General features: G+C 57.3%; 1 protein-coding gene across 1 annotated transcript in view; it reads left to right on the plus strand.

The window, feature by feature from the left end:
- Nucleotides 1–2,775: 2,775 nt before the first annotated feature.
- IQSEC1 (IQ motif and Sec7 domain ArfGEF 1) overlaps nucleotides 2,776–12,614 on the plus strand; it is a 377,460-nt gene continuing 367,621 nt past the window's right edge. Inside the window, exon 1 of the mRNA XM_045990563.1 lies at nucleotides 2,776–3,035. Coding sequence (XP_045846519.1) covers nucleotides 2,776–3,035 — 260 coding nt within the window. The remainder of the gene's footprint in view (nucleotides 3,036–12,614) is intronic.

Here is a 12,614-nt window from a genome sequence, read left to right on the forward strand (position 1 = left end):
TTTGGGAATTCAGTGAAAAATTAAAATGCTGGGCCCCTTGTCCAACAATTAAGATCATCAAGACAGTGACAACGAGGGGGCCCTGGGTGACCACCCAGAGTGTATGCCCACCCACCCTAAGTTCAGAGTCTGTCTCCGTGGTGGGCACTCCAGGACAGCAAACCCTTATTGGTGTCATGCACAGTGACCCCTATGGCCTGGCCTGAGTCATTGTGCAGTGATATTTGCTAAATGAGTGACCAGGTGATATTCTTTGAGGAAGAGGTCTTTGGGGGAAGGGGGCAGTCTTTGTTCTGGTTGTGCACCTGCTTGTGAGCTGGGAGGGCTGGCTCATGTGGCCACATTGATGATGGCAGACTCTCTTGTGATCACCAGTGCCAGGGATTTGGCACTAACTGGTATGCCCCAGAGTGTCAAGAATGGAGGTCAAGGAAAACAAAGAAGATGGAGGCAGATGGCAAGTCGGCAGTGGCTCATTCCGTTCTCCTCTCCTGTTGCCTAAGGCTGAGGAGCTCAGCGATAAGAGCTAGGAAGAGCAGAAAAATGCATCACAAAACTCGCCATCATTCCTGGCACCCATGGGGGTTCTCCATGTATGCTCTGTGGACAGCTCTGTTTGGCTCACAGGGCCGAGGGATAGCAGTTCCAGAAGGAAAGGGTCCTGCCCAGTCCTCGGGTATAGGTTCAGGTCCCCTAGGGTCCCAATTCCAGATTGCCTCCTGGGAGCACCCAGGGGTCAGGGTGGAACCTCATCCCCCCAGGGTATTCAGCACCCATAAGGGCCTGGTACTGACTGGGCCCTTTGTCTGCTGAGTGGAGAGGTGGCAAGTTTCAGAGAGCAAGGAGGTGGTGAAATGAGAGAGAAAAGAGAAACGAGAGAGGTCAACTTCCACCTGGAAGTGCTAGAAGGTGCCTCTGGGGTGGTGGTGGGGTGTGAGACAGGAAAATGGGGGTTGGGGCTGGGAGAGGGGTCCATTGCTCCATTTCACCAGCAACCTCACTGACATGCACCAGGATTTAGAATTGAATTTCCTTCCCTTCCAAACACTGGCAGAGGCCCCATGCCTGACTCTGGGGTCAGCTCTCCCCAAAGAAGTCAAAAGAAGCCAGGGCCACCTCCCTTTTAGGGAAGCTCCTGGAGTATTCCTAAATAAGGAAGTATTAAAATAGAATCATAAAGATATTGGCGTATTTTAAATGTATAAATTGAAGTGATAAACATTTACACATACACACACAAATAGAATGCAATATTGTGTTTTTCTGAGAAGCATTACAGGATTTACAAAAATGATATTAATTTGTAGAGACCACTACAAGTGCAGGATTTATAAAAAATAATATTAATTTCTAAAGGACTATTACTGGCCTAATAATGGTGGCCAAGTTTAAAGTTAAGTGTTGAGTTTTCATTCACCAAGGTGTGTGTATAACCTTATCCTGATGGGCCATTTCTTGAATTTCAAAACCCTAAACAAATGGCCCCACTGCTATTTCTTCCCTCTCCATAGGCCATGCCCAGGGAATACCCAAGGAGTCTTGGAGGGCCTCCCTGCAGGGCTTGTCCTCTCCTGGAGGTAGAGAGATATCAACAAACATAAGTATGGAATATTGAAAGGCCAGTGTAATGGTACCATTAGCAAAGAAAACAATACCATCAAAATGTACATTGTTGTAGTTTTCAGAAATTATGAGATGTAGCTAAAGCTTCACCCAGAGGTCAATTTATAGCCGTAAAGGCATTTGCTAGTAAACAAGAAACAATGGGAATCCCCTAAATCCTCAAGCCAGAAAGAGTGAAAAATAAGTCGGCCCCAAAGAAATGTGCAGTATGAAAATGAAGAAAACGACAAAAAGTCAAGAAATAGAAAATATTGCTGAGGAGACAGCAGCTCAGAGACAAAACAAGCTGCCCAAGGTCTCAATGCCAGTGTCTGGGTGAGTCTTTGCCCTACAGTGCCTCTCCCAGAACCCGGAGTGCACTGAGTATCCTGCCTGAGTCTTGATGGCTGGTCCGAGTCGACCTCTTGGAGGCTTTGGGGCCACCAAGCATTCAGAACGCAGAAGGGGAGTCTAGGAAACTTGCGAGAGTCTCCATAAAACCAACCCAGCGTTTAGGAGACTGATCAGTTTTTTTTGTTTTTTGTTTTTTGTTTTTTAATTCGAAGTTGGCCAGAGTTTATTGGCTGTTTTTCTACTCACACCAAAATCGTTGGCTGATATTTGGCCGAATTTATTTTTAAATTAAATGTATACATCAGAGCTGCTGGGAGGGCGGGCGGGTGACAAGCTGGTAGTCGTCCCCGCAGGGAGCTGGGCGCGGGGCTCTGGGCGCGGGGCGGCGGGGCGCGGGGCACGGGGCGGCGGGCCCGGTAGGCGGCGCCCTCCCTCCGTCGCGCCCTTCCTCCCTCCCGCCTCCTCCCGCGCCCGCCGCTCCGGCTCCCGCTCCCCCTCGCGTCGCAGCCGGCACTTTGCAAAACTCCTCGCCTACCCCTGGCGGCCGCAGCTCCGCGCCCTGCCCGCCCCGGCGCGTCCGTGGGGCAGCGGGCGGCGGAGCGCGGCGGCGCGGGGAGCGCGAGGCGCGGAAGCGCCGGGGGCGGGCGCCGGCGGAGGCGGGAGTCGAGGCGGGGCCGCGCCAGCCCCGCGCCGCCGCGCCCCCCGGGCCGAGCCCCGCGCCGCGCCGAGCCTCTCCGTCCCCGCCGCGCAGCCATGGCCGCCCCGCCGCCGCCCCGCCGGCCGCTCGCCTGAGGCGCTGCCGGCCGCCGGGCGGGGGCCATGGCCAGCGCCGCCGAGCCCCCCGGCAAGGCGGCCGAGTACCTGCAGGAGCTGACCCGGATCGTCGCGGCGCAGCAGGAGCTGCTGGCGCGCCGGCGGCGGCGCATCGAGGAGCTGGAGCGCCAAGTGGCGCGGCTGAGCCGCGAGAACGCCGGCCTGCTAGAGCGGCACCGGCGACACCTGGCCGCGTGCGCCCGCCGCCCCGACCCCGGCCCGCAGCCGCTCGGCGTCATCCCGGAGCTCGGTGGCCGCCGCGACAAGTAAGCGGGGACCGGGGACCGCGGGCGTGTCGAGGGTGCGCGAACTTCTTGGGGGGCCCCCCTCGCTCCCCTCGGGGTCGGGCGGGGAGGCGGGCGGAGGCGGGGAGGGGGCCCGGCCGGAGGGCGCACCTGGGGACCCCCCGAGCTGGGGCCGGACCTCGGGCCGGTGGGATTGGACTCCCCCAGGAAACCGGCTCCGCGGCGTTGCCAGGGCTCCCACCGGCTGGGCTCCGCAGACGGACGGCTCCGGACTCGGGTTCCAGCGACCCCCGGGGCTCGGTTGCGGGATTGGCCTCGCCACGGGGTGCTGTCCGCGCGCAGACCTGGGGCTCTGGGTAGCGCGGCCAGAACTCTTGACCCGGAGAGCCCAGTGGGAAGGGGGCGCGGGAGGCGCAGATCCCGCCCTCGAGCGGGCCTGGGTCACTTGCGGGTCGCCGTCGCTCCGGGAACGACCCTGTGGTCCCTCTAGCCCGGGAAGCGCCGAGCTCTCCTCCCTCTAAACGCCTCAGTCTTTTCCTTCCAGGCTCGGGGTTAATACCCCGCCCGCCGCACCCTGGGATTACTCTGGCTATTTCGGACCAAGGATTAAGCGGGGGACAGGATGGGAGCGGGATTGCCGCGCCGTGCTGGCCCCTAGCGTCCCGGGCGAGCTCGTAGATCTCGGGCGGCAGCCCTTTCGCTTTCCGGGAGTGCCCAAGTCGGGTGCGGGGCTCCTCTCCGCAGAAGTCCGGGCGCCCATCTGGGGCGAGGCAGGGGGCACAGGGGGCTTCAGGTGACTCCAGGCTTGGGTTCCTGGGTGCTCTGAGCCTGTCTACCCTCGCTGTCCTTCTGTCTTCGGGACCACCGGCCACAGTCCATGGTTTGAACCCGCGGTAGAGGAGAAAAACACCGTGTGGTGGGGGAGGGACGGGGGTACTGGCGGTCAGCAGCTTCCTGAAGGTTTCCTGGGGGTGGGAGGGAGGGTGGGAGGGGTAATAGGCAGGGGTAATGGGGGAGGAGTTGATCCTGACTCCAGAATTCTGCTGGGGATGGGGCGGGGGAGAGGGGGAGGGGCTCCTGATCCTGAGTCCAGGTACCGTCCTCCCAGACCTGTGTCTCTCCCACCTTGTGGGTCTGTGCCAGGCTGTGGCCATGGGACAGAGGCTGCCTGCCTGCCCGCCTGTGTCTTGAACTGGTTCTGGGCAGTGCTTGGGCTCTGGTGGGCTCTGAAGGAGGGCTGTCAGGGCGTGGGTCAGCCTCAGGGCTCTGTGGTGGCAGGCCCAGTGGCAAACTCCTGCTTTCTGTTTATCCGGAGAGGGAAGCGTGTGGCCAGCTCCTGGCTAGTGTCACTGAGAGAAAGCAGCGACCAGGCTGCCTCTTCTTGGTGCCCCGCCCCTGGCTCTCTGGTGTCACTCCATCCCTCCCACAGAGGCTGTGGGTCACCCGTTGTTTCTCACAGGGTACTGAGCTCTTATCCCCCACACAGGGGCTGGAGGAAAAGCTGGGAGCTGCCCAGGTGAAGTCCTCAGCAGCTTGGGGAGACGACACACAAGGGCAGGAATGCACATTCCACTTTCCTAGGCAACAGTGACACATGCTGTTGGCAGATGCCTCCCAGCACCGTCCTGGGGAATGCATTCCTTTCTTCTCTTCAGAGTCACCTCTCTGGTGACCAGGTGTGGGGACGGGAGGATTCGGACCCACAGTGAGCCCCGCTTGCTACACAGAATCCCCTGTGTCAAATCTGGGCCGTGGCCTCGGAGTCGGGGCGAGCCAGGCAGGTGGCTGCGGGGTTTATTTTGCAAGTCTCCAGCTCTGTCCCACTGGCTTCCCTTCGCTGAGACACAGCCGGGGCCTGGGATGCCATCCCCGTTGAGAGGAATGGTGGCAACACCACCACCAGCCAAGTTCTAGGTCAGGGGAGTGTCTCCAACTTGACGGTGCCCACCTCCTACCTGGGGATCTTGTTAAAATCCAAATTCTGACCAGCAGGGCTGGGGCAGGCTCATAAACTCCCAAGAGATGTGGCTGCTGCTGGCTGCTGGACCCCCCGTGACGAATGACACTGTGTGGTACCAGCACAGTCACAGAACAGGGGGCTCGCTCAAGATGGAGCACACTGGGCCCATTTTCCAGCATCCACTTCATTTCCCTGTCTTTCAGGAGGGAGAATACTGGAGCCTCTCTCCCTTCATGGGAGACTCTTTGGGCTGGGGAGGTATCGTACTTGCCTTCCCCAATACTTGAGGTATAGGGGGAATGAGCTGAGGGCTTCTTTCCTGCACCCGGATTCACGGTGTCTGAGGCCATCTGTGTCGCAAAGGGATTGATGCCCGGGGAGCATGGTTTAACCAGCCTCCTCGAAAGTAGCCAACTTTTATGAAGTGCCTACTGTATGCAGAGCTGTTAGTGATGTTCTCGGAGAGAGAAAAAGCAAGAGCAGAGAACAGAGGAAGAGAAAAACAGCTCTGCGTGGAGAAAGGGACATGGGCAGACTTGGGTCTCCTGGCTGGCTCTGCACTTGCCAGCCAGTGACTGTAGGACAAGTCACGCTCCCCTCACGTAGACTCAGAGCTCTTTCTTAATGCACACGGGATGATCACAGCTGCCTCCCATACCTTTTCTGATAGTTAAGGGAAGATAATGGGCATGGAAGGGACTGGTATGCAGTAGGTGCTTAACACGTTTCAGCTTCTTCATCAACCAGTTTCTCCTTTCTTTGGGACCAACTGTGCACAGGCAGGAGCTGACTAAACTCCTTGACAACTCGGTGAGACCTCCTGGGATCCAGACCTCAGGGAAGTTGGGTTTGGCCACCTGTGTTTGAGCCAGGCCACAGCATCGGGATTATTTCCTGCTGGGGCACCTGGCTCCACTTTCTCCCAGTGCTGGTGCCCCCTCCCACCAGGGGCACTGCCAGGGTCAGCATCCAGGCCCTCCTGCCTGCAGTTGGGGGGTCCTTGTAGGCAAGGGTGGGTTGAGTGTGGCAGGCTAAGGCAGGCCTGGCTAACATTTTCTTAAGCGGCTGTCGGCTGCTCTAGCTCAAGTCAGGAGCCCCCTGCCACCATGGAGAGAGGCTGTCCCGGCATATCCAGAAGGTGCAGTGTCCCCCCTCCCCCTTGCTGGGACACAGAGAGATGCAGGTGAAGGTCATTGACAGCGCTCATCCTGGGGCAATAGCGATCTTGTACCTCCTCACCCAGGCACGGTAGAAACTTTCAAGCCCAGAACTTTAAGCCCTTTCTCCGAAGTTCTCTGCTGAAAGAGAACATTGTGAGTTTTTCAGCTCTCGGGCCAATAGGATGATAACAGGGAAGAAAGACGGCGGCTTTGGTTATGTTGGATTATTTAATTGATTTTTTCTGACATCAAAATTCATACCCAGTATTTAGTCGGCTACGTTCTGATGATGTTTCCAGAACCACCCTCTCCCACTAGAGGTTCGGGCACATAGTAGATGCTCAATAGATATCTGTTGAGTGGATGAAGGCTAGCAGGATGGATTAGAACCGCTGTGTTTTCCTTCAGACAGCCAGCTTGAACCTGAGCGGGTACCACCGGTGTCCATGCACCTGCAGAAATCTGCGGTTAGCCAGCGTGAGTGCACTCTGGTCCCACCCCCCGGAGGCCTCCCCATGTGCCCGCACTGCTCTGGGGCTTCACATTCACCAGTTCACTGCGTGGCTACGTCCCCCCATGAGGCAGGAACAGTCGCTGCTCCCATTTTATGGATGTATGGACTGAAGCTCACGTCGTGAGACTTGCTCAGGCTTTCCTACCTACCTAGTAGTAACGCCAGGATTGGGACTCAGGTGGTCTGGCTCTAGCCCCCTGTTCTAACCCACCACCACCCACCCTTGCTGCAGCAGAAAGATCGGATGACCCTCCCTGCCCACCCCCACCCCACCCCCACGGGAGTCCCACGTGACTCCCGGCCTCCAGTGCCAGAGGAAGCCCAGTGTGCTTGGCTTTTGTCCCGTCATGTGGGATCCCGTGACCAAGTCCTCGTACTCAGTATCCCCCGAGGTGGCAGTGAGAAGGGGCAAGGGTTGAACCAGTCCACACTTTCCAGCCTCTGATCGTCCAGAGTGTACCAGCAGAAGGAAGCCCCCCACCACGAGGTTAGAGAGAGGGCCCTGGGCAGCGGCCTCCCTCGCTTTCTTGTCCCCTCCAGCCCTCAAGCGCTGTCACATCACTCGCAGAGGACGTTTTTCTGAAGCTTGGAGTCGGTGACTCACTCTGGGGGAGGTTTCCAGTGGCATTCAGTCTCTGTTGACTTACCAAACAAGCACTCTCCTCAGGTCCGTGGTGACATTAACCGTGATGAAGGCGGAGGCAGTTCGGAGGGGAGTTTAAGGGTGGCCAGTGCCGAGGGGGTGGCAGGCAAGAAGTCAACGTCAGCTGTACCCGGGAGGGTCCTGGCAAGATGCCTCTGAGAGCGCTGTGTTCCTCAGAGTCACTGAAAGTACCCAGCCCGTGGTCCAGGCTCTGCACACCCGAGAGCCTGTGTCCCTGTCCCCTCGTGCCCCTTGTAGTCAGACTGGGGACCACGTACAGGCCAGGAGAGGCCTTGAGGGCTTTTTCCTGATCCGAGAGGGCAGTGGCAAAGGTGGCAGAGGGAGATGCTGCGTTCACAGTTTCGTGAAAGAATGTTCTTGTTCTGCCAGCCAAGATAAAGTGGAGTATCCAATGCCGGGGAGGGTGTCCCTTGGCCAGGACGGGCTACGACATGCTCTGGGAGGCTGGTCCTGCTTGGATAAAATGTTTCCAACTCCCAGGGCCCAGGGCGAGCCACTCCTGTTTTCTCAGCAGATGGTAGAATCCGCAGAGAGATGAGGAGAGTGTGTTTCTCTGAAGTTCTCTCCCAGCCGTCTGACAAGCTAAGCAAATGGTTATTTTACAACCTGGAAAATAAATCGGGAAAAGCTTCTTTATCTGGCTTGGCTCGAGAGAAACAGGGAGGAGGCCCGTGTGTGAAATGAAGCCAGGACCTCCTCCTGTTCCCACCTCTGTGTCCACCTCCGCCCTCTGCCTTCTGGCCTCCTGGAGGCTGCAGAGATCTTGGGGCCAGGCCAGGGTGAAGTTGGGGGGGGTGCCACCTTGGGAGTTTGGGGGCATCAGCCTTTTTTGTCGGCTGGGTGGCTGCTTGTCAGCTCTTTCATCTCTGACAGTGTCCTGACAGCTGATGGTGTTTTCTGTTCTTGGTTGTTTCTGCACGAAAGAGCATGGCTTTGCTTAACTTGGGAAGGGTACCGCTCGGAGCTTATAAGGGTAAGCGCCATCTGAGTAATTGCCATGGAGCCGCAGGGAACACACGTACAGGCCGGGTGGGCAACAAGAACTGGGCTGGGGCAGGTGCAGTGATCTAACTGAAATGGGGCAGAAGCCACACATGCGGCCAGGAGGCAGTCCAGGGACCCACGTGTGACCTGGACATCCGCCCTGGGCCTCGAGTCTGCTACTATGTGCCCAGGGCAGACCCAGGCCAAGCCAGGCTGCAACGACCCCAGCTGGGAGCCACGCTGTGCTGACTGGTGACATCACCAAGTGGCCTTGGGAGTCTGAACACTAGCCCCTCCATAGGGCTCGCGGTTCCAGCAGGGTACACACGACCAGTTCTTAGAATTACTTAGAATTAGAATTAGAATTACTTAGAATTAAGTGCTTCTGTTGTAACATGTGGAGAACTGCGGTCTTGAGGGTTTCAAATGCTTCCCCCACCCCAGCTGCCCTGGCCTTGCTCTGGGGGCCCTCCAGTCCACCCAGTGACCAACACCTGGAGTTCAGCCCTGCCCTGGTGGCAGGTGGGTACAATCCCTGCTGTCTTGCCTTGGCCACCTCCCAGTGGCTCGAGCTTTCCAAGTGAGGCAAAGCAAAGCCCTTGGCTTCCTGAGGCCAGTCTCCCCCCACCCCACCTCCCTGCCATGTAAAGTGGGGAGGGCTGCTTCTGTTCAGGAAGATCGGAGTCAGGCGTTGTATAATGGGCCTGACATTAGGGAACACAGTGAATGGTAGCTCCAGGGGCAGGAACAGCTAGGGTATTGAAAATGCTTTTGAGCCTTGTTTTCCCTAATTTTTGTTATGAAAATTTCCAAATACACAGAGAAATGGAGAGAACTATACAAAGCACAATACCCTCTCCAGATCTACAATGTAAATTTTGCCCTAATTGCTGTATTTCCTGCCTGTCACCCATGAGGGTATTTGGAGCCATGCTCCATTTATGGAGCACCTGTTGTATACCAGGAAACAGGCTGAGCACAGCACGGAGGCTATGCTATCTGCATGTCCTTTTATGCACTAACTGTTGAATCCTGGGGCAGCTCAGCCTGATTCTTGCCCTTGATTTGCTTGGACACCTGTGGGGATGGATAGAGGCCTATAAAGAAGGTTGCAGAGACACTGGGCCAGGATAGGAAGTGGAGTCAAGTGGTGTGCAGCCTCTGAGCAGGAAGCAGATGGCCACCCTTGGGTGTCAACAGGGGCTTCCTGGAGGAGGTGACATTTGAACGAGAAAGAGGAGGAGGAGGCTGGTATCCAGCTGGGAAACAGCACAGAAGAAAGAAGAGGTGAGAGGCACCTGGCAGGTTTGGGGGTGGGGAGTGGGTGTTGTCAGTGGTCACACCAGGCCTGTGAGTGGGGACACTTGGGACAGGCAAGTTCCAGAAGATAGGGACTAGCCCGGGGCACTTACTTAGTACCCAGATTTCAGCTAGGTCAGCGGTGGGTTTGGGGGTTAGGGGGCTGGTGAACAGGACTGGCTCATTGCTCCCAAGCTGTGCTGTCCGAGCCCTGATTGTGAAATGCTTGGCTTTCCTTCTTGGAAGAGACAAGATTCACAGAGGGGCAGGACAGAAATCCTGGGGGGTTTTTGTACCTCACCTTAGAACGCTCTGATTATAGACAAACCGCAGTGACAACTGAGCCCGTTCCAGGGGCCGCGTGTGGACTCCTCCTCCCAGTGGTCTCCATTGGCAGGGTAACCCAATGACAGCTGTGAGCTGTTATCATCCCATTTGCAGATAGGAAAACTGAGGCTCCGAGAGGTGAATCGGGTTGCCTGCGGTCACCCAGTGTCAGAGGTCACTTGGCCCCCAGGGCCGCCCTCCACGAGAGGCCGGGCAGTTCGCCGCCGCGCTGCATAGCTTCAAAGCTGCTTTGTGTCAACGTTTCACGAAACATGGGGCCGTTTCCGGATCCGTGTGGGCAGCTCCCCTTAGACAGCCCAGAATGAACTCCTGCACCATTGCCCACCGGGACAGCTATGGCTCTTCCCTTTGAGTGTCAGAATGGGTGCCTTGCTCTTGTGGTCACCTTGGAGGAGTGACTTCACTGCCAGGAGCCCAGGTCCCTTTTTTGGCAGGATGATGATGGGGTGGTTGAGGCCAATGGGTGTGCACACGCAGGGGAAGGGACTCCAGGACTCCTGAAGCTAGCAGGTGCTGCCCAGCCCATGCCAGGCATCCCGCTCGGAATGCCCCCGACCCCCACTCCAAATCTGTGGGCATTTGCCAGCCTGCTAGGAAGCTGGCTATGAAGCCACCTCAGGCCTTTCTCCAGGTGTCCATTCATCAGGACACGCTGGGACACTTGGTCCTATGGGGGAGTTGGCACATGTGCCCCTCTTCTGGCTCTGACCCTCCTCACCCCCCAAAAATCCCTCCTTGATTTGAATGAGTCATTTGCTCTGCGTGCACCCCTGCCTGAAGAGTGTCAGGCCTCACAGAGAATCAGGGCACCGGGGCCTGGCCCTCCTCATCCGAACCACAGGGAATAGGGCGTCCAAGGAGGGTGTCCTGGATTGGCGGGTCTGGAGGAGCCTCTCACGGTGGGTCATTTGGAACCTGCCTGCGAAGTGTCTGATCTGGCAGGCCTTGATAACGAAGGTCTCTCAGTGCTCAAAGAAAAGTCTCCAGGCTGTATCCCACGGTACTGGGGCAGCTGCTGGGGACCTTGGCTGGGATGTCTAGTCCAGAATGTAGATTATTTGAAGATAGGTTGTAGGAGTCTCTGGACAGCCTGAAATTGAACATGAATGGGCCGTTGGCCATCTGGTCAGCTCAGATGTAAGATTCTGATGGGGCTAGGTAGGGCCTGGAGACCAAGCTCTTCTTCCTCACCCTTAGCATATAAAGGCACCTCCGTGAGCCTCAGCTTCGTTTTCTCTAACAGCGGACAGTGGATGCAGCAGGACAACCGGATCTCCCTTTTGGGGTTGTCCTGAGAGGGGAGCACACCGTGTGTGGTCGAAGCTCAGTGAGGAGACAGGCGTGTCTGGAATAGAGTGAGCAAGGGGACAGGACAGCAAGGGAGAGGAGTGGGGTGGGGGCTCGGTAGAGCGAGCAGAGCTGGAGAGGTCCAGAGGGTCCTTGGGAGATAGCGTTCCTGGGGTTGCTGCGCAGAGGAGGGCCAGGACGGTGCTCAGGTGTGGACGGGACCCCTGTTCCTGGGGGCAGGCGGGAGCCAGTGAGAAGAAGGTCACAGGAGATGCTACAGAACTCGGGGTGTGGGGTGCCTGGAGCTTGGCCTGGGGTGCTGGTGGAGCTGAGCAGAAACACAAGAGTTATGGGTAAAAAGAACATGGTCCCATCCTATCCCCTTACCCGACAACTGCCTATCCAGATGGGAAGGAGAGAGCATTGCTTACCCAGAAGGAAAGGCTCCAGATGGCGGAGTGCATGTGGGTCTTCGTTGCCTGCGGTGTTCTCGGACGGACGAGAGAGTGGGGGGCCGGCTGATGTCCCTGGACCCTGCTTCCAGCTCCCCTCTCTCACTCACCCCTCTGGAGAAGCAGCCCGAGCAAGGACGCTCAGCTCCCCCAGGGTGGCTAGGGGTTCTAGACGGCTCCTGGTCAGGAGTCACAGTCATACTCAGATGCTCCTGGTCAGGAGTCACGGTCATACTCAGACACAGTCAGGCCCGCACCACGGCGCCAGACCACTCCCTCCACCGCAGTCTGGCTGTGTTGCCTCTGGCCAGTCACTTAGCCTCTCTGTGCCTCCATGTTTTCACCTGTAAAATGGGTAATAAAGCATCGCCTCCTTCAGGAAGGAGCTGTGAGGGTTAAATCTGTAACACAAGTCGAGCTGAGCACCCCTCCTCCCTGCCGGTTTTTGCTGCTGTTGTCCCCTCTTTCCTGGTGAAGAAATTTGACGTCAGGAAAGTCACAGGATTCAGAACTCCGTGACTGGGCCTTGGCGTTTATCTCCCTATTGCCTGTCTGACTTCTGCATGTTGAATGGAGCTGCTCGTGAATCCAGTGCGCCTGTAAGATGTGCCGACATCATCCCTCAACCTGCAGTTAATGGGAAGTCAATAGGATGGAGGACTCCCTACGAAAAGGCAGAGCCGTCTAGAATGTTCTGCCTGCTCCCCCTCCTCCCTGGCCCAGCCCATTACAGGCTCTCAACTATGTCTAGACATCTCTTCCAGGCTCTGCTTTCACCCAGCAGAGCCCCTCTAAACCTGGAGGTGTGTAAAATGCTCCACCAGCAAGGGGTGTGCGGGGAACTGACCACCCCAACTTGATGCCCATCCGTAGGCCAACCTGCTCCCTTCCTGGCACCTATTGTGAGCCAGACCCTGGGCAAAGGACTCAGC

The sequence above is a fragment of the Meles meles genome, chromosome 20, assembly GCF_922984935.1.
Source record: "Meles meles chromosome 20, mMelMel3.1 paternal haplotype, whole genome shotgun sequence".
NCBI lineage: Eukaryota > Metazoa > Chordata > Mammalia > Carnivora > Mustelidae > Meles > Meles meles.